Source organism: Saccostrea echinata, unplaced genomic scaffold (assembly GCF_033153115.1).
Source record: "Saccostrea echinata isolate AGI-Se365-2 ecotype Australia unplaced genomic scaffold, CSIRO_AGI_Sech_v1 ptg000057l, whole genome shotgun sequence".
NCBI lineage: Eukaryota > Metazoa > Mollusca > Bivalvia > Ostreida > Ostreidae > Saccostrea > Saccostrea echinata.
This window is the reverse complement of record NW_026889806.1, coordinates 2932159-2957756: the sequence shown is the minus strand read 5'-3', so window position 1 is coordinate 2957756 and position 25598 is coordinate 2932159. Positions and strand designations below refer to the sequence as shown.

The 25598-nt window shown below is 33.0% G+C and overlaps 1 protein-coding gene and 1 pseudogene across 1 annotated transcript; one reads left to right on the top strand and one right to left on the bottom strand.

Annotated features, from left to right (window-relative positions):
- The first annotated feature begins 285 nt into the window (after positions 1-285).
- Positions 286-2165, top strand: LOC133174049 (trichohyalin-like; annotated as a pseudogene).
- Positions 2166-8041: 5876 nt separating this feature from the next.
- LOC133174048 (atrial natriuretic peptide receptor 1-like) lies at positions 8042-25598 on the bottom strand. Its single transcript, XM_061309088.1, has 22 exons — positions 25295-25598; positions 24740-25099; positions 24489-24649; positions 24202-24342; positions 19160-19387; positions 18415-18556; positions 18076-18160; positions 17411-17525; positions 17121-17183; positions 16836-16913; positions 16500-16607; positions 16328-16399; positions 12694-12841; positions 12301-12456; positions 11917-12088; positions 10951-11100; positions 10736-10859; positions 9401-9469; positions 9144-9318; positions 8768-8866; positions 8335-8426; positions 8042-8095 (listed from the first exon to the last, which is right to left on the bottom strand). The coding sequence occupies exons 1-22, from the start codon at positions 25596-25598 to the stop codon at positions 8042-8044; spliced, it is 3096 nt and encodes a 1031-aa protein (XP_061165072.1).

The following is a 25598-nucleotide window of genomic DNA, read 5'->3' as shown; positions in this document are numbered from 1 at the left end:
ATTCCAAATGTACCCATGGTTACCACTTACTTAGAGATAAATTCTAAATAGTTTCTTTATAGCATAAGTGGCAACAAGGTCTCATGTTTTTGTGAGAATGGTTTGTTTGTTTTTGCTAGTTTTTATTTAGGCTTAATAAAGATTCAAAGTAGCTGAAAATCTCAATTTTTTCAATTTTTCTGGTTGTTACCATGGCAACCAAGACCCATAGCAACGAAATTTTAATGGACATACGTTTCTAGTGTCAAGTTGATAATGGGCAAAGTTTCATAAAAATCGGTGGCCATGCGTGGCAAGAAGTTTAAGTGGTTACAGAGAATCGCTATTAATACTCTGCTTCATTATTTGCTAAATAAATGTATAGCTAACAATCAGTATGGTACAGTGTACGAGGGATGATCAAAAAGTTCGCGAACTAATTGAATTACTTCCTTAAGAGAAATAAAAGATTTTTCCTAGTCTTGTATTTCTTACCATGCAAGCTATTTTTTATAACAAGAACAGTCTATCTGTCAGAAATGGCCAGATCTCGGCAATAGGATGTGTGGATAAGGATATCCCTTCCCACAACTAGTATGGTGACCAACACAACCCGAGTCATCTGTCTAAGGAGCGTCGTTTATCCAATGTGGATAAAGTATGGGCGCCTAGCTTCTTTTTATCATATCTCATATGTTTAAAGTCTAAAGTAAACGAAATTTTAGGGATATAATAATTATTTTATTGTTAAGATATTCAACCATTATTCTAGTTGTAACTTGACGATGTTTCATAACAAATTGCTCAACTAAGGACACATCTTTTCTCCGGCTTGCTTTCGCTGGGCAACAGAACAAATATCATTTTTAATCATCTCCCTGTCTTCACTTAAACAATCGATCCAATTGATGATTGAACTTCTGGTAAGTCTTTTGTCTTCATTAACCTTGTACAAATTATCATATTCTATTGCAAAGGAATTTCCAAGATACACGTTAAACTTTACAGCCGTTCATTGCTCGAGTACGACTGAGTCAACCATTTTTTGTCACAAGTGACCTACATATTGACGTCATTTTCACATTGTGACGTCACAAACACGGAGCAAAACATTATTTAACATCTGTTATTTATAGAATATGTGTATGACTATATGTGTGCCAAATTTCATTCTGATCTGAATTGTGGTTTTGTAAATATAGAAATAGTTCGCAAACTTTTTGATCACCCCTCGTATATTTTCTCTTTGACCAGGTTTCCTCCCTTCTCCTGAGGAGTTTGTTGAAATCCACCATGACATGAAAGGTATAGGTAAATAACAGTCTACTCATTTTATTTAAGAAATACATATATTACAATTTGTCATATTTTACTTAAGATGAATTTAACACATTCTGATATAAACATGATAAAAGTGTGATGATGTGTTTAAGTTTTTAATTTAATTAATCACAGTTTCTGTGCGATTCTTCATTTTAAAACATTTCAACAAGTGTAAGGCAAATATATGTACAAACATGGGATTTTCAAACATGAAGTGGAAATTGACATTATTAGATTTTTAAAGATTTTGTTAAAAATAGTAATTAAAAATGAATGAAAATCATTAGATATATCCAATAATTGTAGTGCAACTGGAGAAGGAAGTGGCAGAGAAAGATCAAGAGATCTTGGAGACAAAGAGAGAGATGGAGGAGACACTGAGGGTGGTGGAGGAGACCACACAGGAAGTGAGGGAATCCCGACAGAAGAACCAGTCACTCAGAGAGAGACTGCAGCAGAAGGAGAGGATCATCCTACAGAACCAACAACAACATCAGCAAGTCCTACAACAGAGGGATCAAGTCTTACAACAGAAGGACAGACTTTTTGATCAGGAGAGACAGAGGGTAAGAATGTAAGAGGAGAGAAGTCAGCAGATCCCTGAGGGGGAGTGGCAGAGGAGGCTGTGTGAACTGGAGGAGGAGAACCGTCGACTGTCCGCCCAGTCTGACCGCTCCAAGTGTAAGATCTGTGGTGTAGAGGAAGTCCAGGTGTCCTTCACCCCCTGTAATCACTTAATCTCATGTCAGGGATGTTTGGACAGTCTGATAGAGCAGTTATGTCCAATGTGTAGGCAGCCAATTCAGGGAACAATCAACATGTACTTTGCTTAGAATATTTGTAAATTATAAAACTGTGAATGGGCAGCAACTTCTTTTACTTGTCTTGTGTATTTGTCATTAGGTTTATTTTTTGTTGACAGATTTGTTTACCAATCATTTGTCTGTATTGCTTTGCAGAAGCATTAAGACTGTGAAATGGATTCACTTGGTGAAATCTTTAATTTTTGCAAATCCTAACAAGATTATACACACAATAAGATTTATTTTGTTCGGAGAATTAAAACAATTTTTAAGGATTTTTTCATATTTTCATTGTAAATACTAAATTGTAAATATCTATGCATTGTCTTGAAGATTTTGATATTACATGTATGTTCAGTGTGTGAATGTCCTGACTGTGACAAGAATGGCAGTTTACTTCAGTTTTAATTAAAGTGAAAAGGGCAGCATGTGCAATATAACATGAGACTGTTTTGTCTGTGTGTATTGGAGCAAGTGCTAAGTGATATATTTTCAAATATGTGCATATTCTATGCACCTTTAACCAAATGCATCGGTTTCAGGAATTTTTATTTGCCTTTTTATCAGAGTTTTTGGGGTTGTGCATGTGCACACTGATCAAGAGTAATCAACAAGCTGTTTTATTTTATTCTTTATAAAGATTTTTAATGTTATTTACTTACTGTTGTCAATCTATATGAATACAATTTATTAATGATATTCATCAAAATGAACTCAAAAGAGTGCAGCAAATTTATGGTTATGTTTTTGGCCATAACTATACCTTGTTCTTTTTTAAAATAATGCTTTAAAATAACAATTTTGTTTTTTGAGTGTGTGATGAAAAATTTACAGGTCTACAGTATATCATGAAAGAAACTTTGTTGTTTGCTAAAAGTAAATTTTATGTAGTAGTTTTGTTCAGTATAGTATGGTAGAGAACAATACTAGATTAGCAATGAACAATTGCAGATTTGAAATTAGATTATAAAGTAAAAACAATGTGTACACTGCCATGGAGGATAATTTTTTTAAAAATATGATTTTATCAGATTTTTGTTATGAGTAGACAGAGTTCCTCCCTTTATACTACATCTTCTTTTCATCATTATGAATGAAGATACTGATTCAGAAGTCTTTTTTTTTTCATCAAATTAAGCCCAGTGCTACTTGTAATGTGTATTTAAAAAATAATAATGAATTTGTAAAGACTTAAAAGATGTCAAAATCAATGAACTATTTTAGAGATGTAGTAAAAGCAGTTCTGGTACATCAGAATTATAGGCAATTTTTCTTATATCAAAATGCTCAAATATATAACAAGTGGGATAAAATAAAACTGAGATCTGTAAAAAGGACAAAAAATTATATACATGTAGGAAGAACAGTCTGAGATAATGCTAGTTTTTACAAATATAAAGTCAAGCTGCTTGTAACTTAAAAAGAGAATCTGAAAATTTACAAGAATTCAAGAATTAAAGAGTTTTATTGAAGTTTAATACATAAGTTTTCTTTTAAAGGTGTTATCATAATTTATACTGCGATTTTATGATTTAGTTGAAGATACAAGAAAAATTTATAAAACTATATTTCAGTCTTATTTAAAAGTATTGACAGGCATTAAAATGTATGTAATTACATGTATATTTTTAAATATTCTACTCTGTTCAGAGTCCTTACAAGGTAGTGCTTTTTACAAACCTAATACTGGTATATTGTCAACAAGTGCTTCAGATGTTTTTTTTCTAAGTTGCTTGTTTTCTATTAAGAAAACTGCGTTTGATATAGCTGTCTTTTACTTAAGACTTCTTTCCTTTCTTCAAATATCTTAAGATCTGTCAATTCTTTGAATCTTTTTTGCACAACTCTTGATATTTTATGATATGGATTTTGTAGATTAATCATAAGATGGTTAAGATTGTATGACATAAATTGTTCAAGGAAAAATAATTCCAATTTCACGTACAGTTGTTTTGATTCCCTCTGATAAATTAATGCAAATGCTCACTTATGGAGTAAATGTTTGATTGTATGAATTCTGTTTTGTTTTATGTACTTATAGTTTTTGAGATAGTAAAAGTTTATAATTTTTTATGTACATAAATTATATATCTAAAGCAACGAAAAGTATTCAAAGTCAACAGAGTTTGTCTTTTTTTTTAATGGAAGATTGCAATAAAAGCAAAAATGCTCTTAAAATTCAATTCTGTACTGGGAATATTGAAGTAGAACTTAGACTCTGAAATGAAACACGTTTTTGACTATCATTTTTCAGTAATAAGTTGAAATTTTATGCCAAATCAGTCATTACATTTGAATGTAAATGTATGAACTTGTTTGAGTTGTATGACTTGTGACAGAGAATATTTATTATGAGAACTGTGTTTATTCCAAGTTACTGCTGTCCGACTAGAAAGCTGTTCAGGTCAGGTTTCATCTATTAATTTACGAAGTAATGTTTTACTTGAATAAAAGTCAGTAGATTAATTTAGAATGTTAATGATGATTAAACATTCACACTGCCTTATAAATATTTTCAATTTCAAAACGTAGGAAAAAAATCCTGCATCATAATTGTCATCAAAGAAATGCAAAGTTTTGAAAAAAACGAGAATGTCCTTTAACCAGTGCAGTAAATGTTTCACAGTAGGATGTACAGATAGTTATCTGAAGACTCATGTTAAGTCTCCCATGGTCCAGTACCATGTTGTCAGGAGAGAGACTTCATCTTCTTCCAACATATCGAGATTCTTTCGTCGATTTATCCCCGTATCGAACTTGGGTCTTTTCACCGAATCTTCTGCTCCTTGGTCCCTTGTTTATTGATTGATTGTTTGTTGATTTACATGTCCCGTTCGAGAATTTTTCACTCATATAGAGAGGTCACCATACACCGGTGAAGGGCTTAAAATTTAGACCTTTACTCGGTGGGCCATTGAGCAGTGAAGGTTCTTCATCGTGTCAACGCCTACCGTGACACAGGGCCTCGGTTTTTAAGGTTTCATCCGAATAACCCGCAACTTACACTTCAAAGTGCCGAGCGCTTGGCGAAGGAACAGTTGCTACCTATTTTTATTAATCGCGGCCGTGATTCGAACACATGACCTTCCGATCACTGAGTGAGCGCTCTACCGACTGAGCTACCGTGACGGTCTCCCTTGTTGAGGTCAGAGACATAAATAATGTTTTTCATCTCTCTGTTGGGGGTATATCCTTCTCTGTTGTGAAAAACAGTTGCTGTTTTCTGTTATGGTCATAGGCGTCGGAACCGGGGGGGGGGGCTGGGGGGGCTTAGCCCCCCCTCCCACACACACTTTTTTTTCAAAGATAGGTATAATATAGGCATTGGGAATTGGGGCTTACCTTTTTCCGTTGGTTTAGCCCCCCACCCCCACTTTCAATTAGCCACCCCACTTTCAATTTGCTTCCGACGTCTATGATGGTTGAGTAGCAGCAACTGTTATCTCCGCAACATTGATCCAGCATTTCCCCCTTATGAGTCATATTTTATCCCACAAAACTATTAAATCATTAGATGCAATTGTTAAAGTATTAAAAGAATATTTAAAAAAATATTAATTTTTGTACAATTCATGAATCAATAAACATTTCTTTCTTTTTTTAAAAAAAAAAAGATTCACTAAAATAGGCTTCTTGAAACTATGACCAATTAGATATGTTACCGTATATAACAAAAATCATTTTTAATAATTTGTCTAGGTCATTGAACCGCAAAGTCAGTTTTGCTTTCAGAAAAAGCAAAATTTTGTTTACATATCGGCTTGTTTTGTTTTGAAGATGTGTTACTGAATAAAAGGATTGAAAAAAGTTCTTACAACTTATATTATTGGTTCCTGTCCTAAAATATTATATGTTATGCAAAATAAATCAAACTTCATCTGCTGATTCATATTGATTAGAGCTTTTGAACTGCATTAACATTGTTACCTTTCCTTTTGATTTTTACCTCACCTTCTTCAATTAGTCATTATCTCATTTTCAGAGAAACTTAGGATATTTTTATCAAATCTTATATGCCTATACATATGGACCAGAGCTGTTCAACTGCATCAACATTTTTTTTACCTAAGCCTTTCCTTTGACTTCACCTATCTTAAAATTGTATTAAGGTATGTCACTCGTCAGCCTTTTAGAAAATTTCAGTCAGAACCTTTTACTTAAAAACTATTTATTACAATTCAATCTTTATAACATATTTAAATTAAACAATGTAAAATGTTCAACATTCAATTAAAAAACGGCTCAAAAATTCACGAAGAAGCAAGATTTATAAGGGACTATTTCTTGTGGCGGAAGGATATTTAGCAGAAAATTCTGCAAATCTACACATTTATTGAATTTAATATCTTGGAACTTTAGCCTTACATGTACATACTTTTACTCAGAGTATACATGTATTTACCGTTATGATATGCTTTGAATATTAAATATAGGTCTCAATTTATATTTTTATAACAAAATTTACACCTTCGCTCAACAAACATTGCCAAGAAACGAAGATATATTAAGGAAGTCGAGATAAAATTTACACAGTTTTTTGGCCTGAAAATTGTATATTTTGACCAATATTTCAAAATTTACATCATTGACCCCAACTTTTTCTTTCATTATTTTAAACTACTCGATACTTTTGACCGATCAGCACTTAAGTCGTAAAAAGTTTGATACAAGAAAATATTCTATTGCCTATTTAGATTTTTAATACCCCAAATATGAGACTTTTTTAGTGCAAAAAGGTCACGCGATAATTTACGCGCATTAATTTGCATGATTTGTTCAATGATAAATATTATTCAAACTATTTTACGTAAATTAAGATCATGTTCATTGCCATGGTTACATCTTATAAAATATGATAACGCTTAAAGTGATTAACCAAAGGGTTACAATTTAAGTGCAAAAAGGTCAACTTAATTGTACCGTAGCTCAGTTAGATGCACACTGACCCCCCATTTTCTCTGCGATTTTGAGTCATACTATATGAGTACTTATCCAAAATATACTTCTCAAAAAATCCTTGATATAACAAATTTCACGAGTGACATACCTTAAGCTCAGTTAAAAAACCGTAAAAGATATTTTAATTTAATCTACTATGCTGATAGTCGCCCGCGTGGCGCAGTGAATAGAGCGTTCGCTCTAGAGTCGCGGAGTAAGGAATTGATCCTTACGTAGCGGGTTCGAATCCCACTGTGGGACGTGGAGACCGGTCCTTCGCCCATGCAATTTCTATCCTAGACCCTACCATTCATTTATCTAGGTCACTTCACCCCACAATCTAGGTTTTTCACTCCACATATGAAAATGAGAAAGTATTTCTGAATGCAGACGAATGTAGATTTTGTTGTTACATTGTGAAATAAATCATATATATGTCTTTATACTGAGAGAGTTTTTCAGCGTCGGTTACCCTAAATGATCTCAATTATATCTTTTTTAGCCGAAAAGCTCTTTCTTATATTCTTTAACTCTTATGTTTATATTTTTATGTTTATTTAATAATTAAACTTTATACTAGGTTCCTTTATATTATTATTTGAATCCTATGTCCAAATCCGTATACGTTGGTTGGTTATCCATTTCACTAAAATTAGTTATAAATCGTTCCGATCTCAAAACTTTTTACAGAGAAAGTTTAAACATGAGATAAGATCTAAGGATATTTTTAGAATTTGTGTAAGAATTTTTAAAAATTCATACATAACATGCTCCTGTGAAAACTGCGAGAGATTGCAGCATCGTTTGTGTAACATGAGTAAGATTAATAAATAAAAGTTCTTGAATATAAAAGGGAGAAGAAAAAGTATCCATATAGCATACACATTAAAGTAAATGAAATAAGTTGAGTTAAATAAAACAACGTTATGAGATATTCTACAATTTAATTTGCAAAACCAAAATTTTAATAGTTGGGTCAAAATTGTATTATCTTCAACTCATAGCTCATCATTCTTTGCCATTAGCCAATAGGTTGTCATCTTTCCTTTTCCCTGTAAAAACAGCAGATTTTTCCGTTCCTTGCGGCAAATGAGTTATGATTACAAATCAATAGAATAAATAAAAATTGTTCTATATTTTAAAAACCTTTAGTTTAAATTTACTAGAAAACAGAAATAAAGATGATTATACATATAAAATCTATTTGATCCGCAAAACTCAGTGAACATAAGGATTGTTTGAAAATTATTTGAGCAAGTTAGAAACAATTGTGCTTTGTATTTCTTCTCACCTTTATTGCAATGGGTCCTCGTTCAATTAACAAAAACTGATCATGGGAAACCAAGAGATTTCGTGTTGCCAAACTAACGTGGATTTTCATGGCTTCAATGTACAAAGAATTCATTTAAATTTCAAAGTCCTCTATTTCCATCGTAAAATTTCACGAGGCATTCCCGTTGATTTGAAAAATGATAGAACGAATTACATACGCTATTTAATGTGGATTTTCAACATACTGACCACTAAATGTGCCCTGAATAGAACATTTTTTATTTGCTGGGGGAAAAATTGAGTAAATCTGAAGTAAAAGTACAGCCTTTAAAATATTTCTAATGTACAAAATTTAATATTTTTAATATTGATTCATATATTTTTTTTTCCTGTTACGAATCAAATCATTTGTCTGCAAATAATTCAATTCTAAAAGATTTCATATGTCTTACCTTCCCCATTAGATTCCATTCTTGATGCTGTATTGACAGTATCTCCAAACAAACAATAACGGGGCATCTGTTTTCCTACTACTCCAGCACATACAGGCCCTGAGCAAGATATCAAAGAATCCGTATTTAAGGTAAATTTAATACTAACTGGAATAAATGACTATTATTCCTTTATGAAATTTTGTCAAAAGACTAATTCTTTCAAATGTTGCCAGGTTATAAGGTATAATTAAATTGTGTCCATTTTAATTTTAATTTATATTTCTGTTGGAAAATTGTGAGCCATCATACGAGTTAACAAATGAATATTCAACCTTTAAATGATATTTCCGTTGATTGCATTTATTTACAGCTTGTAAATCAGACAGAAGTTCACCTGAATGAATGCCTATTCGTGCCTGAAGATTTATTTCTGGTAAATGCCGTATTCGGAAGTTCTTCACATTGTCCAAGATAGACACCGACATTTTAGCTATCTCGGTCACGTGCTCATTCCCATTGCGCAGAGGAAGACCGGAAACAACCATGTAAGCATCTCCAATAGTTTCCACCTCCAAAACAGTTTATTACATCAATAATCATGAATGAAAAATTATCCAATAAGTAACACGTGAAATGAATTTGCAGACCTACCTTATAAACATCAAAGTTCTCTATGACTGTGTCAAAGCACGTATACAAATCGTTGAGCAAGTCTACCACCTTTATGAAGATTAAACCCATTTAATGTTAAAATATTTTTCTAGAAAAAAAAATTTGACTGGAAAAATTACTATTCCATATTTATTTAATACAATTAGTTAATCATTGTTTAATAAATTTATCACTAAAATAAGATTCTTAAGTAAGAGTTCCATCCAAATGACAATGCGTTTACGAAGGGTTATCAAAAGGTTCGTGGACTAGCGCCATAAAATCAAAACAGTTTTAGATACATCAATGAATTTTTACACATTTAGTTAGCATCATCTTTTCTATCTATAGAATAAACCATAAATCATAAGTTTTATTTTTTAATAAATTGTGAACGTTTTTGTAAGCAATGGTATGTCGCAACCTCAAATATGACGTGTTTTTTTTCTACCTGAGTGTTACTGAGAAAAATTCTTTTGATATGAGCATTTGTCATCAAAAAATCCCCTTAATTCAGGCATGTGGAACGACACAATTGTTCCGTAAAATTTGTACTTTTTACCCGATTCTGTAAGTTCTATGAAATTTAATCGTAAATTTTATATGGAGTGTCCAAACAATTATGGGCTTGAAAATGACGTCAAAAAGGGGGAGGGATTTCTTTTTCCAACATTCTATAAAGTTTCTCTCCTGGAAAACTGGTATAGACCTAAGGAATGTTTAAACGGGCTACAGAAAAATAAAATGCATCCATAGTACTTGTTTTTAAATGCCCAAAAAGATTCAGAGAGATGAAAGATGCACAGTTAACGTCGATTTTTAGTCAGGATGTCAAAGGTCAGTCACATCGAAAAGTGACGTTGATCATATGTGGTAGCAAGCTAAATATTATGGCAAAATCAAGTGAGGATCTTTCCCTATGTATAGATCCATTTACAATATTATATGAATTTAAAGCAGCTGTTCATTACATTGTAAAGACATATAAACAAGACGTGCTTAAATCCTTACTTAACTCCAGGTAATTTCATCAAGATAAGTGTATGAGGTAGAGAGAACGGACATTGAGAAACAATGACGTTGTCCGACGTCATGAAACTAAACGGCGACAGCGCCGGGTGATCATATAATGTCTTTTTTATTTAATGATAATTTGGCAAATTATCAACGTATCAATTTTCAACATTTCTTTAACTTTTATTGTTTTATGTTCCTTATAAATTTTGTAAGCGTAGACTACATGGTATTAATTTTATCTGATCAGTCCACGAACTTTTTGATAACCCCTCGTACACAAGAAATTCAGGAAAATGTCAATAACCATATAAACCTTACCTGCATGGGTGTGCTTACTGTGGATATTGAGGTGAAGCCCACAATATCACTGAAGTAAATCGTGACACATTGGTATGCTTCAGCCTCTATTTTGTTTCCATGAATTAAGTCACGTGCGATGCTCCTTGAGTAAAAAAAATACATTACGTTTAAAATATTCGATTTAACACAGAGCAAAACAATGTTTTAAAGAGAAACTATCAAAAACCCGTTACCTGGGTAACACCTGATAAAGAAGCTCCTCTGAACGTCTTTTTTCATCCAAAAAGGCATGCATTTTTTCCTCGGCAACATTTTCTAAATTATTAGCGTACTCCTCCATTCGGGAAAGAAGGTTGTCAAGAAAGTTCTCCCCTAATGTACCCCTTGTAGAATTAAAAGGTAAATAATTAAGAAAGATAGTATTTTGAAGTGAATTATATTTATTGAATTTGTCAAATCCATTTTAAGGTAGTCCGTTCCTCAGGTTCTATGAATCAGTGGTGAAGTTATTAAAAATACTAAAATAAAAAGTAACTGAATTCACAAATTAATGTGAATAGCCCTTGCTATTTTTCAAAGTACGTCATTATAGTTAATCATTTCATATATAAGGAAAATTATCATATCTCCAATATATTTTCAGAATAAAAGTGAATAAAAGCACCAGTTTTACATTTTCTTGTTAAAATTTGATCAAAAAGTATTTTTAGGATAAAAAGCCATCGGTATTTTGGCTTTCGGGAAATAGCAGGTTTTTCTACTTAGTTCTATCAACTTCAATAATTATATAATGCTTAGTGTACAAAGGACGTCATTTCACTGCATTGATTTTACAGATAACTTCCAATTTCAGTTCACGCTAATAAACATTGATATGGAAGGAAATTCAATTTCTCTATAATTTTTTGTACCTTCACGGGGTGCAAATGTCTACATTTTATAAGGCTGTTACTGTATAATGATGAATGAGATGAAAGTAATAAAAAAATGAATAAATTTCAAGAATCTTGTTGAGACATTCCATCGAGTAATAATTTAAAGAGTTTCCGAGAAATGTCTTTCCTTAATCACCTTTCTTTTTTATTTTCTTAAAAGTAAATTTTAATTTCAGACATTTTCCATAATGCTTTTGGATACATATATCTTTTTTAAGTTTATCTATATATGCCACAATCATATCTAAGATACAATGTACTTGCCATTTCATCTGCTTTGAATCCTTTGCTATACTCGGAAATGTTGGTCTATTTTCTACATTTTCCTCCAAGCATGAATACATCATAGATATGAGTGAATTATCCCCTTCCAGTTTATCCTCGAGGCCTGGTCTGAATGGTGTTTTGGATGGAAATTTGATCCTATCGATGATGTCTAGGAATGCATAAATCACATTCAATATTCAGAAAACACTAAAGATTGTATTTAACATATTATCACATATAAAATTTATTTTATAAAATATTTTAAAAAAGAAAATAAAACTTCATGTGAGGGCAGGGTTTTAAAACCTGCTATGACATTGTCTCATTAAATTACAACAGTACTTAATAAGAAAGCAAATGTTGATACACTCGTATATGTACCTTCTATGGAACAAAATTTCATCTCATCTTCAAAGGGTTCTTTTCTGGTTATTATTTCGAGCACAATCATTCCAAAACTGTATACGTCAGCGGACTGCTGCACCGGGGTGTTTCTTCGCATATTTCTTAATAGCTCCGGTGCAAAGTAAAGTAGTTCTACAGTTTTAAATGAATTCATATATCAAATAGATCAAAATATTGGTAACTTTGGACCGTTTTGGAGGGTTTGTTTGTTTATTCCATATACTTCTGATAAAAATAGTGTAGCGAAATTGAACATTAAAACAGCCAGGATGCCTTATACTTTTACATGATATAATATTTGAAAAGTTAGAACAAATTCCCATTAAAACTTACCAAGTTAATTCTTCAACAATTAAGCATTCAGAATACCTCTTTTGTCTGTTCCAAGAGTTTTACTTCGAATCGTTGGAAGTCCGAAACCATCTAGTTTAAGAACAAATCGTCTATCAATCAAACATTGATGACTGTTTAAATTTCCATGGACACCGATAGGACTATTGTGGAGATAGCAACATCCCTGAAAATATTTTTAGTTTATCCATAAATGTATTGCGTGGTCTTATGTTCATAGTTTATCCATAAAGGTATTGCGTGACCTTATTCATAAGCTATGTCGAATTATATCGTTGAATGAATTTGCAAATTAAACACATTTATTTGCTTTCCAAATGGTAGGGGAGAACTTTTAACTTTTTTCCTCCGATAATTACAAGTGTAAAAGAAGGACGTGGCTCATGCGATCACTCTTGGTGTTTAACAGGTGTTTAACACTTGAAATAGCTATTTAGCATCTTAAGCAACTTAGTACTGCTTCACTTGAAAACATAAAAATGCCACCCGTAAGAGCTAAAAAACAGACAAGTCCTAGTTCTAACTGGGGAATGACAATAGCAACAGTTCAAAGAAGAAGAGCGGCCAATAGATAGAGGGTAAGGAGAATGTGAGCTTCAGTCCGCCAAGCTTCAATTAATATCACGATCTCACATGAAATTTCGAATTTATTAATTGAAAGACGTACAGCACCAAGTAATGATAAATTCGAGATGCTTAAGATGGAATGTCTCTCTGATAAGAGAGATACCTTTTCAAGGAAATTATTCCGAGCTATCCAATGAATTGTCTTACCAGAGTTTAACAATGAGGACCAATTTACAGTCAATTCAACCAAGTCTGAATTATGTTACAAATATTGATATCTGTTTTCTTTTGCTAATATTTTTCATAGTTACTTATAATAGTTGACCTAAAACGTTTGCACTCAGTTATTTTAAACTTTTAAAATTGAGAGTTTGCTACCTCTCAATAAACATTTTCTTAAAATGCTACAGTAATTTATCTTGTGTCAGATGCAGAATTTCCGTAATTAATAATTTTGTTCCATTAAAAAGGTGGGGTTTTTTAATAACTCTTGTAGATGGATGCATTTTTTACAAGCACAGAAAACAATATGATATTCTAATCTAAAATTCAACGCCTCATTATGTTTTCAAATATTAATATATTTGACACTAAATATTCTATTCATATATACCTCATGTTTTTAATTTTATTTTGAAATGATGAATTATTGATCTTTCTATTCACTGTCTTGCGTTTTCATCATATTATAATTAGACATGATATGCATTTCTAAAAAAGTAAGCAACGCTTCTTACTATTTTCCATTTGAATCTAATGCTAATTGTTGCCGATGAAAATCAATGTTGGGAATTTAAAAAAAAATAGTGAAATTTAGAGCAGAAGGATATTTCACCTTAACAAGGGCTGTCAATTAGATTTTACTAATACGTTACCTGCACAGGGGCAAGCTGCTGTGATATGAGCAGATAACTTCAGGATCATGCCAAACAGGGAGGCATGCGCTGAAGACGATATGTGACCATGTGCCATTTTCGTTAAAGCAGAAAATCGGCATGGTAATTCTAACGAAAGGCAGTGTAGAGCTGTAAGTAGTTTTGTTTTAAATGATAAGGGTGAGCTCGAGACCAAGCCTGAAGTGCTAAACGATAAATAACAGGAAATGATACATGGACGGGTGCGTTTCTAATATTTGTGCATGTTTTTATTCAAAGACATTCAGAAAACATGCAAAAGATGTTTATTATACCTGACGCAAGAAATTCCGGGTATAGCTTTGTGGAATTATGACGAGCAATCTAAGAGTAAGTCAAGCAATTGCAGATTGATATTGATCAAATTAAATGCGCTTGATTGTTGTGCCACTCGAGTCAGAATCTATTGCACCCACATTGCTGTCTGTTTTAATTTAAAATAGGGCATTTGTTTTAGTTAAAATAGGGGTCGTTGCAACACAGCCACCTGCAGATACGCGAACATTCTTTCTGATTGCAAAGGTAAACATCCAAAATAGGGTTGTTCAAAAAATGATAATTATAGTGCTTCAAGGACGTCTAACAGCATCCCGCAGTCCACAAAAAATAAGAAAAAAATGATTGGCAAACTCTTAAATTAACACATGAGCGTAAAGAAAGTTTCTTGTAAATTATTTAAATTTACAAAAAATGGTATAGCTTTTGAATGGTTTTCAATTCGGTTTACGTTTAGATAATCATGCTCCACGAATCCAAAAGGCACACAGTTTGCTTTCCTTTTATAATCATGCAGATGTAGTCTGAGAAATAGTGGGAAAGGAATTACTAAGAACGGATGTCCAGACCTTTTTATATGAAATATGTGGAGATAACGAACAGTATTCGAGCTCAAAAGTCCTTTAAACATTACAAAATAGGAGTAGAGCAAACACGGACCTCTAAGTCATCAGAGGTGGGATCAGGTGGGTGCTATGGAGGAGTGAGCATCCCCTGCCGACCGGCAGATAAAAATTGAAGCCTATAACAAATTTGTGCGTTTCGCAATTGTAGTGTTTACGAATACCCTACCTAGAATTCTGTTAATGACTCTATTGACGATGCGCTTTGCTTTGCTTATTACACAAATTCAACCAGGCAATCTGCATGTTCAACATTTTGGGAGCGGAGCGTTTTTACCAAATCGGATATTAAAAGTGCATTTAGATTATTGCACATAAGGCCGGATGATTTAGATTCTTGGTTTCATGATTTAGTTTCTTGGTTTCAAAGTTCGACGGACCGTTCACGGTAGCTCAGTCGGTAGAGCGCTCGCTCCGTGATCGGGAGGTCGTGAGTTCGAATCTCGGCCGCGACAGACCTAAGTCGATTAAAAATAGGTAGCAACTGTTCCTTCGCCATGCGCTCGGCACTTTGAAGTGAAAGTTGCGGGTCCTTCGGATGAGACCTTAAAAACCGAGGCCCCGTGTCACGGCAGGCGTTGGCACGATAAAGATCCCTCACTGCTCAATGGCCCTGAGTGCCGAGTAAAGGTCAAAATTTGAAGCCCTTCACCGGTATATGGTGACGTCTCTATATGAGTGAAAAATTCTCGAATGGGACGTAAAACAATATACAATCAATCAATCAAAGTTCGACGGCTATTATTATTTTGATAAGTGCCTATCCATTAGGTGTTCAATATCGGATATATAATTAGACAGATTAAATGACTATAGTCCAGATCTATCCTCACAACGTCAAGGATCCTTGAGTCAACACGTTTACTTTGGACTCCTGACTAACTTCATTCAATATTTTAAGGACTTACTGCACAGCATCTTTCGAGAAAATTAAGTCTTGATTGTTTTTTCTTATATCTCTATCAATCATATTAAGTCTTTCGGTGATAAACAACTTGTAACACGTGTATCTTAGGTGTCAACAGATTCCTTCCTGATTTCATTATCTGTCTATTTATGAAAGCTTCAATTCGATTGGTGTTTCTCAATGAGAGAAGCAAGCCCGAAGAAAACCAAACGAAGTTAGTCAGGGGTCCTACGGCAACGTGTTGACCCCTGACGTTGTGAGGTTCATATTTTGTACAAAAATACTCGGTTCGGGGGAGAAAGAGATCCAGGAAATAGTTTTAATGACACCTTGAAATCTTGTTAATTTTTTATCCGCACCAGTACCTTTAGTATATCACATATTAACGACGCTTGCAAATCTTTATTGATTTTGAAACCATCATCTTGGAGAATGAACTGTAAGAGAAACAAATGAACGCATAAAAAGCTGATTTTTAACATTCTAAATAGTTAATATATCTATAAATAGACGATGAACAGCATTTATATTCATTACCTTTAGTGTTCCTCTACTGCAGGCTTCCGTTATAATGTACCAATCTGCTGAGTCTTTCTGAGTCAATCCATAGAACTTCGTCAGGTTAATACAATTAACATTTCTAAGCTAAAATTTATTTGAGCAGATTTGAATTTGGTCTATATTAAAATGTACGGAAAAAGAAGCATGTGTCGACGAACTTTTTGGCTAGTCTTCGTACTAACTATTTTAATAAAAGTTCTTGAACAACATTCCGAAAGATTTATAAGTTATTATCGAAGAAATATACTTTGGGATTCAGAGACATGTTTCGGTGGATTTATATAAAGACATATAAACATTTTTAGTTCTTACATGGATGAATTCCATCTGTGTATCTCGAGTTGGTTGGAAATTCTTAATTACAGTTGGTGTGAGAGCAACTGCAGATCCCTGCAAAACCAACAGACTGATAAGTACTTGACTTAAAGTGTAGCAATTCTAATGAGTTAGTTAAGAATTGCCTTCATTATCAGAACCAATGCTAAAATGATTCCACCGAATTGCTGATTTGGTAGTTTGACATTTTAGGTGTCAAGTGTAAATCTGTTCAGAATTAAATTCGTTGTATTTAAATAAAATATTTAACTGTATACTTGCCTTATACATTTTGACCAAGCTTTCGAATTCTTTGACGTAGTTATTTTCAGAAAGAATATGAAGCTGTACAATAAACAGAATATGTGTTGAATGTAAAAGCACTGGACAAAGAAAACCTACAAAGCATAAATCGTGTATCAAATCTTTAAAACTATGATTACGGTACTTGCATATCTTAAAATATCTTCTTTATACATGCCTCATCAAGGTATACAATGAATATTTAATGGCGACAAATGCCAATCTAGAGATTTGACGTGGCTTACTATCATAATAAATTTCTGATTAACCTTAGATACTTTTGAATTCCGCAAAACGGATTGATTTCGTTCAGAATTCTTCTCTAATTCTTCCCATTCTATTTTCCACCAATTGCTTTGTAATTCCACACGTAGTCTTAGCTGTCTAAAATGATTTTTTTAAAGAAATGCGATTCAATGTTGTTGTATCTAAATAAATGCTTTGTAAAAATCCTTTAAAATTTTGCACATTGATAATGTTTTACATATAATCTTGTCCCGCCTGAAAAAAAAAAATATGCATGGTTCAAATATGATCACTTTTTAGAATAAAAAATTATGAGAACAAACTTTTAAAATCTTTTCAGGGTTGATTTTCATAAACATTTGATATAATATTATCAATTATTAAAAAAAAATACACTGTTTCAGTACAAAGTTTATGAACACGACTGCCATGTAATTTTTTTTTTCATTTCAAAGCCGAATAGTAAGGTGACAAACACTGTGTAATTTTAATACTATTATAGCTGCTTTGTTAGGTAAAAGTCATAACTAGTTAGATCCACACAAAAAATCAAAGGAAAAAATTATCAGAATTTAAATGTAATTTTTCTTTAAAATGAAAATATAAGGTTTATATTCATCAGATACACCCTCCCCCATTGGCCTGTGAATTATCTACTTTTATATTGATAAACATTCTTTGTTTTTACCTGTAAATCATTTTTCCTGCAGTCAGGAAAATTATTAGTATGGCACAAAAGACGATGGCCAGGACAATCAATAGATTAGATCCATCTAAAAATATAAAAGCTTAAATATATTATCGTTTATTAACAGCTTTATAATGGATTCACCTTTTAATCCAGTGCTTATTCAACATATTCATAAAAAGACATTCATTATTTTATATTTACTTTTCATGCACCCATTATGCACAGAAATGCACAGAAATATACACATTCAGTGATAGTTTTTACAGTATGCCAAGTATACTTATCATAAGCATTATACATGTATTTGGTCTAAAAACAAAAGTAAAATATATTCACCTTCTGGAAAACAGATCGGGTCATCACCCGTGAACCCACACCGTGGTCTATTCACTGGGGGTCCTTTGTCCATTGGCCACTTGATACTTCGATCTGACTCCATGCGCAATATGGCGTCAGCACCAGAGTAGACCCCAACTGTCTGTATTAAAAAATCCAGTGTTGAACAATACTGCTTCTACAAATGTTCTAAAATTGAATATAGTATAATCCGAAAGCAATAAGATAGTGAATTGTAAACAAAAATATGGTTCAGGTTAGCTTCAAGACTACTTATTAAGAGACTTAAATCACCAATTTCGACGTTTATAAAATGTATACTTGAATTTCACAACGAATTTGTTAAACAAAGATTTTATGAATATTTGTAAATAAATGACCTCAAATATCTGCAAGAGATGTCGTCTTGACGAATAGGTGAAACTTGCTTTTGTATCGCTTGAAACGTGTTTTAAATTCTATTCAAACTTGATTATATTCCTGTAAACTGTGCAATATGCCAATGTTTTTGTTTTGGGCCCATACTTAAAAATTAGTGGATGGACCTGTCGAGGACGCTAAAATGCAATTTGAATAACTAATTTTCCCTGTTCCCTTGAAATTTAAAATTCTCCGATTTTCAGAATGATTCCGTATATAACAGAATGATAGACTTTTGTTGTATACTGATTCTGTTTTTCGAAATATACGTTTTTCACATACCACGTTGCAAAGATGTCCTAAAAATTCGTGCAAAATGTCTTACCCAAAGTTTTCCCTGTGGATCGAAATCAAGAACTGATAGGTCTCTCTCTCCATCGCTGTTTTCGTTTATCCTAAACCTCCCCGCCATTAGTCCACTAAATGTTTTATTTCTCATCCTTTTCGTTACTAGTCGCCCATCGAATACATTCTCACCATTTTGAATCATATCTTTTATCACTTTGCCATAAATTAGGAAAGAGTCATGGTATCCCACTATGTAGTGATGTACCTAAGATACAAAGCAAAACAAAATTTTAGCTTACAGATTATTAAGGTCTTCCGTTCCAGACGGAAGACCTTATAGTGATTGTACTGTTTATTAAGGTCTTCCGTTCCAGACGGAAGACCTTATAGTGATTGTACTGTTTATTATTAAGGTCTTCCGTTCCAGACGGAAGACCTTATAGTGATTGTACTGTTTATTAAGGTCTTCCGTTCCAGACGGAAGACCTTATAGTGATTGTACTGTTTATTATTATTATTATTATTATTATTATTATTATTTTTTTCCCCTTTTTTTGTCGGCAGGATTTCTCAGAGATGACTGGATGGATTTTCCTGAAATTTTCAGGGTTGATAGAGAATGAAAATACCCCGAGGCGTTTTTTTCATTTTTTCAAAATTCACTTCCGGTCGTCAGATATGTCCGATTTCCGTTTTTTTCAAAAATATTTTTTCCGAGTGAGATCTCAGAAACGGTAAGAGATTAAGACACCAAACTTATACGAGTAATAGATCATGAGGAGTAGGCGAGCCCATTTGGGTTAAGCGTGTCAGCCGTCACTTCCGGTCGTCACAGGAAGTGATCAAAGAAATCGAAAATTTCAACTTTTCTTTTTTGAATTTTTTTTTGCATCACATTATTGCATCTCATGTGTAGTTTCGAAATATATCAGTCCCACCGGAAACAAAAACGACAACTTCCGGTTAGAAGAGGAAAACTACATAATTTGAGTATTTTACTTTCCCTTAAATATCTTTTATAGATAAAGTATTTAAAAAGATTTTTAGATATGTTATTCAGACTGTAAATGTCTAGAGTAACGTCAAAAATCTTAGTAAAATTCACTTCCGGTCGCGTGTTTTTCCTGTCCTCAAAATGAAAAGTAATCCCATCGAGATCTCGGAAACGGCATGAGATTAAGACACCAAACTTATAGGAGTAATAGACCTCGAGGAGTTGGCAAAACACATAGGGTTAGACGCGTCAGCCGTCACTTCCGGTCGTCACAGGAAGTGATCAAAAAATCGAAAATTTCAACTTTTCGTTATAAAATTAAAACTTGCATCACTTTGTTGCATCTCTATCGTGTTTTGAAATATGTTAGATTCCACCGGAAACAAAAACTGTAAACTTCCGGTTTAAAGAGATAAACTACGTTATTTCGATGTTAAGCTTTCTCATAAATATCACTTACAGATTTGAAATGTTTTTTTTATTTTTACATATCCTGTAGATACTACAAATGTCATGAGAAAAATTAAGAGATTTTTATTCAATTTACTTCCGGTCGTGTGTTTTCCTGTCCCAAAAATTAGAATGTGTTCTCAGAATTGCTTGGTAAGAGTAAAGGACTGAAGTCTAAAACTTTCAGGACTTATAGTCAGTCATCAGTTCATTTGCATCGTGTAAAAATCGTCTGTCGTCATTACTTCCGGTTGTGACAGGAAATGAAGCAAAAAAAGTATTTTTTTAAAGTTATTTTGTTTCTACATCAGTTTGAGGCTTATACCGACGTTGGAAAAGACATGTTCATGCAAACAGGAAGTAGTATAACGGAAGACCTTCTCATTACTAGTAATGAGTTTCTAGTTATTATTATTATTATTATTTTTTTCCCCTTTTTTTGTCGGCAGGATTTCTCGGAGATGGCTGGATGGATTTTCCTGAAATTTTCAGGGTTGATAGAGAATGAAAATACCCCGAGGCGTTTTTTTCATTTTTTCGAAATTTACTTCCGGTCGTCAGATATGTCCGATTTCCGTTTTTTTCAAAAATATTTTTTCCGAGTGAGATCTCAGAAACGGTAAGAGATAAAGACACCAAACTTATATGAGTAATAGATCTTGAGGAGTAGGCGAGCCCATTTTGGTTAAACGCGTCAGCCGTCACTTCCGGTCGTCACAGGAAGTGATCAAAGAAATCGAAATTTTCAACTTTTCTTTTTTGAATCTTTTTTTGCATCACTTAATTGCATCTTATTTGTAGTTTCAAAATATGTTGGTCCCACCGGAAACAAAAACGGCAACTTCCGGCTATAAGCGAAAAACTGCATAATTTGAGTATTTTACTTTCCCATAAATATTTTTTATAGATAAAGTATTTGAAATGATTTTTAGATATGTTATCAAGACTGTAAATGTCTAGAGTAACGTCAAATATCTTAATAAAATTCACTTCCGGTAGCGCGTTTGAATGTCCGTAAAATGAGAATTTGTCTGAGCCAGATCTCAGACACGGTAAGAGTTTAAGACACCAAACTTTTATGAGTAATAGATCTTGACGAGTAAGCAAAACCATTTGGGGCAAGAACGTCAGCCGTCACTTCCGGTCGTCACAGGAAGTGATCAAAGAAATAAAAAATTTCAACTTTTCGTTTTTGAATCTTTTTTTGCATCACTTAATTGCATCTTATTTGTCGTTTCGAAATATGTCAGTCCCACTGGAAACAAAAACGACAACTTCCGGTTATAAGAGAAAAACCACATAATTTGAGTATTATACTTTCCCATAAATATCTTTTATAGATAATTGATTTGAAATGATATTTAGATATTTTATTCAGACTGCAAATGTCTAGAGTAATTTTAGATATCTTTGTAAAATTCACTTCCGGTCGCGTGTTTTCTCGTCCTCAAAATGAAAAATTATTTCAGCGAAATCTCGGAAACAGTAAGAGATTTAGACACCAAACTTATAAGAATAATAGATCTTGAGGAGTAGACAAAACAGATATGGTTAAACGCGTCAACCGTCACTTCCGGTCGTCACAGGAAGTGATAAAAATTCAAAAATTTTAAGTTTTCTTTTTAAAATTAAAACTTGCATCACTTTATTGCAACTCTTTTGCTGTTTTCTGATATGTTAGATTTCACCGGAAACAAAAACCTAAGCTTCCGGTTTTATGAGATCAACTATGTTATTTCTATGTTTAACTGTCTCATAAATATCACTTAGAGATAAAGTATTTCAAATGTTTTTTTATATATGTTGTAGATACTACAAATGTCTAAAAGAATTTCAGAGATTTTTAAACAATTCATTTCCGGTCGCGTGTTTTCCTGTACTCAAAATTAGAATGTGTTCTCAAAATTGCTTGAAAACAGTAAAAGACTGAAGTCTAAAACTTTCAGGACTGATAGCCAATCATCAGTTCAAATGCATCGTGTAAAATCGTGTGTCGCCATTACTTCCGATCGTGACAGGAAGTGATACAAAAAAGTGAATTTTTTTGCAAGTTGTTTTCTTTCTACATTAGTTTTAGAATAATACCGAATTAGAAAGGACATGTCCAAGCAAATTATTTCCGCTAGAAGTACCGGCCAAAAAACCGCTAAAAACACTGTGTTACATAGGCGACTCCCAACAGGAAGTGGAATAACGGAAGACCTTCTCATTACTAGTAATGAGTTTCTAGTTATTATTATTATTATTATTATTATTATTTTCCCCTTTTTTTGTCGGCAGGATTTCTCAGAGATGACTGGATGGATTTTCCTGAAATTTTCAGGGTTGATAGAGAATGAAAATACCCCGAGGCGTTTTTTTCATTTTTTCAAAATTCACTTCCGGTCGTCAGATATGTCCGATTTCCGTTTTTTTCAAAAATATTTTTTCCGAGTGAGATCTCAGAAACGGTAAGAGATTAAGACACCAAACTTATACGAGTAATAGATCATGAGGAGTAGGCGAGCCCATTTGGGTTAAGCGTGTCAGCCGTCACTTCCGGTCGTCACAGGAAGTGATCAAAGAAATCGAAAATTTCAACTTTTCTTTTTTGAATTTTTTTTTGCATCACATTATTGCATCTCATGTGTAGTTTCGAAATATGTCAGTCCCACCGGAAACAAAAACGACAACTTCCGGTTATAAGAGGTAAACTACATAATTTGAGTAATTTACTTTCCCTTAAATATCTTTTATAGATAAAGTATTTGAAAAGATTTTTAGATATGTTATTCAGACTGCAAATGTCTAGAGTAACGTCAAAAATCTTAGTAAAATTCACTTCCGGTCGCGTGTTTTTCCTGTCCTCAAAATGAAAAGTTATCTGAGCGAGATCTCGGAAACGGCATGAGATTAAGACACCAAACTTAAATGAGTAATAGACCTTGAAGAGTAGGCAAAACACATAGGGTTAGACGCGTCAGCCGTCACTTCCGGTCGTCACAGGAAGTGATCAAAAAATCGAAAATTTCAACTTTTCTTTATAAAATTAAAACTTGCATCACTTTGTTGCATCTCTTTCGTGTTTTGAAATATGTTAGATTCCACCGGAAACAAAAACTGCAAACTTCCGGTTTAAAGAGATAAACTACGTTATTTCGATGTTTAGCCTTCTCATAAATATCACTTAAAGATAAGTATTTGAAATGTTTTTTTTATACATATGCTGTAGATACTACAAATGTCAAGAGAAAATTCAGAAATTTTTATTCAATTCACTTCCGGTCGTGTGTTTTCCTGTCCCAAAATTAGAATGTGTTCTCACAATTGCTCGGTAAGAGTAAAAGACTGAAGTCTAAAACTTTCAGGACTTATAGTCAGTCATCAGTTCATTTGCATCGTGTAAAAATCGTCTGTCGTCATTACTTCCGGTCGTGACAGGAAATGAAGAAAAAAGTAATTTTTTAAGTTATTTTGTTTCTACATCAGTTTTAGGCTGATACCGACGTTGGAAAAGACATGTTTATGCAAACAGGAAGTAGTATAACGGAAGACCTTCTCATTACTAGTAATGAGTTTCTAGTTATTATTATAATTTTTTTGACATTTTCTTTTGAGAAAATAATATACCATTTCTATTAATAAATTTAACTCACATCTGTTTTCTCAGTATCAAAATCATAATTATATTTGGTAATGGAATGATTCTTCACGGAGGCTTCAAATACTTTGATCTCGGGGCTCTCTGGGTTTTTCGGAAGTGCCACCAGTAGTACATTGAATGCTTTCTTTGCAATCTACAAATTCATATATGTGTAATTATTTTCCGAGAACGATGCTTCAAGAAGACATTTAACTTTATGTAATTTTAAATACATTGGAAAAATTTTTTATACTGCTGCCTATAAATTTGATGTATTACTCTTAAGAAACTTTTACTTGCCTCGTTCGTCTTTTGGTCCCCTGCCATATACCACAAGTCAGACAAAAAAGGTGAAAATGTTTTAAAGTATATAAAAACAAATTCACCATTCGTCATACCCAAATCATGAGCTTCCAACAGCAATCCTCGTATGCGTTGAAAGAAGCAGAGTAATATAATCACTAAAAATGTAAAGAATAGTTTCATTAAAAGGAAAAACATTAAATATAGGCAACTTGATATTAAAACATAATTTCCTGAAGTGCTCTTGCCTCTTGAAACTTTAGCTGCAGCTTTCAGAGCGTTTGTGAAACCGTAAACTTGAGTTTCACATAGAGTAACTCGAAGTCCATTTTCAGTAAAAAGCTGTAAAAGACTAGTACTTTGGAAATGAGTAATGGACAGTGTTTTTTCAAGGTAAGCATCTCGTATAATTGCAATATCCTTCCATTTGTATAATTGAAATAATTGCAGGTAAAACTGGCCAACCATATCAAATGAAAATGAAATTCTTGTTAGCGTTGGAAAGAACGTTTTGTTGTCGAATAAAGAGTTGATTCCGACGGGGGTGATAAGAGGAATATTCCAGTCAGCTGCCATTCTTCCTATCGCTTCAACACCTGTGCTGCAACCTGAGAAACAAATCACGAATTTCGCTGAAAGGATTATCGCATGAATTATCTTTATTGGGCCTATTATTATTATTAAAACAATGAGTTGTTATACAATAGCTTTTAGGTTTTTCTAAAATTAACGTTGCTTTGAAGAAGAAAAATATGTAATTACTTATGTGTATTTGATTTAAAATTTTACGAACAAAAGATTACCAGGTCCAATAAATACAGAGGTATTTTTAATAAAACGATGCTCTGCTCCGAGTGCGCCAAAGTCGTACTTGGTACAACTACCGATTTTGGACATGCTTCTGAGGAAGCGAACGGTCGCCAACCCCTCCAGCATTTCCTTTAGTTTTCTTTGGCCTAATTCTATCGCTTTTTCGCTTCTACCGATACTCCATGGACTTTCTGTTCCCTTCATCACGAAAACACCAATGTTGATTTCAGGTTTGTTGCAATATAAGACATGTAAATGGTATAAGAATACCAAGAATAAAAGTTGTTTTGGAAACAT

What these genes read in the sequence shown, in the direction of transcription:
- LOC133174048 (XM_061309088.1), bottom strand. Translation starts at nt 25,598, where the DNA reads ATGTTTCCAAAACAACTTTTATTCTTGGTATTCTTATACCATTTACAT. An exon ending in GATTCAAAGCAGATGAAATG is followed by an intron (nt 11,101 to 11,916) that starts GCAAGTACATTG and finishes TAATTCTACAAG; the next exon opens with GGGTACATTAGGGGAGAACT. An exon ending in AGAACTTTGATGTTTATAAG is followed by an intron (nt 9,319 to 9,400) that starts GTAGGTCTGCAA and finishes ACTGTTTTGGAG; the next exon opens with GTGGAAACTATTGGAGATGC.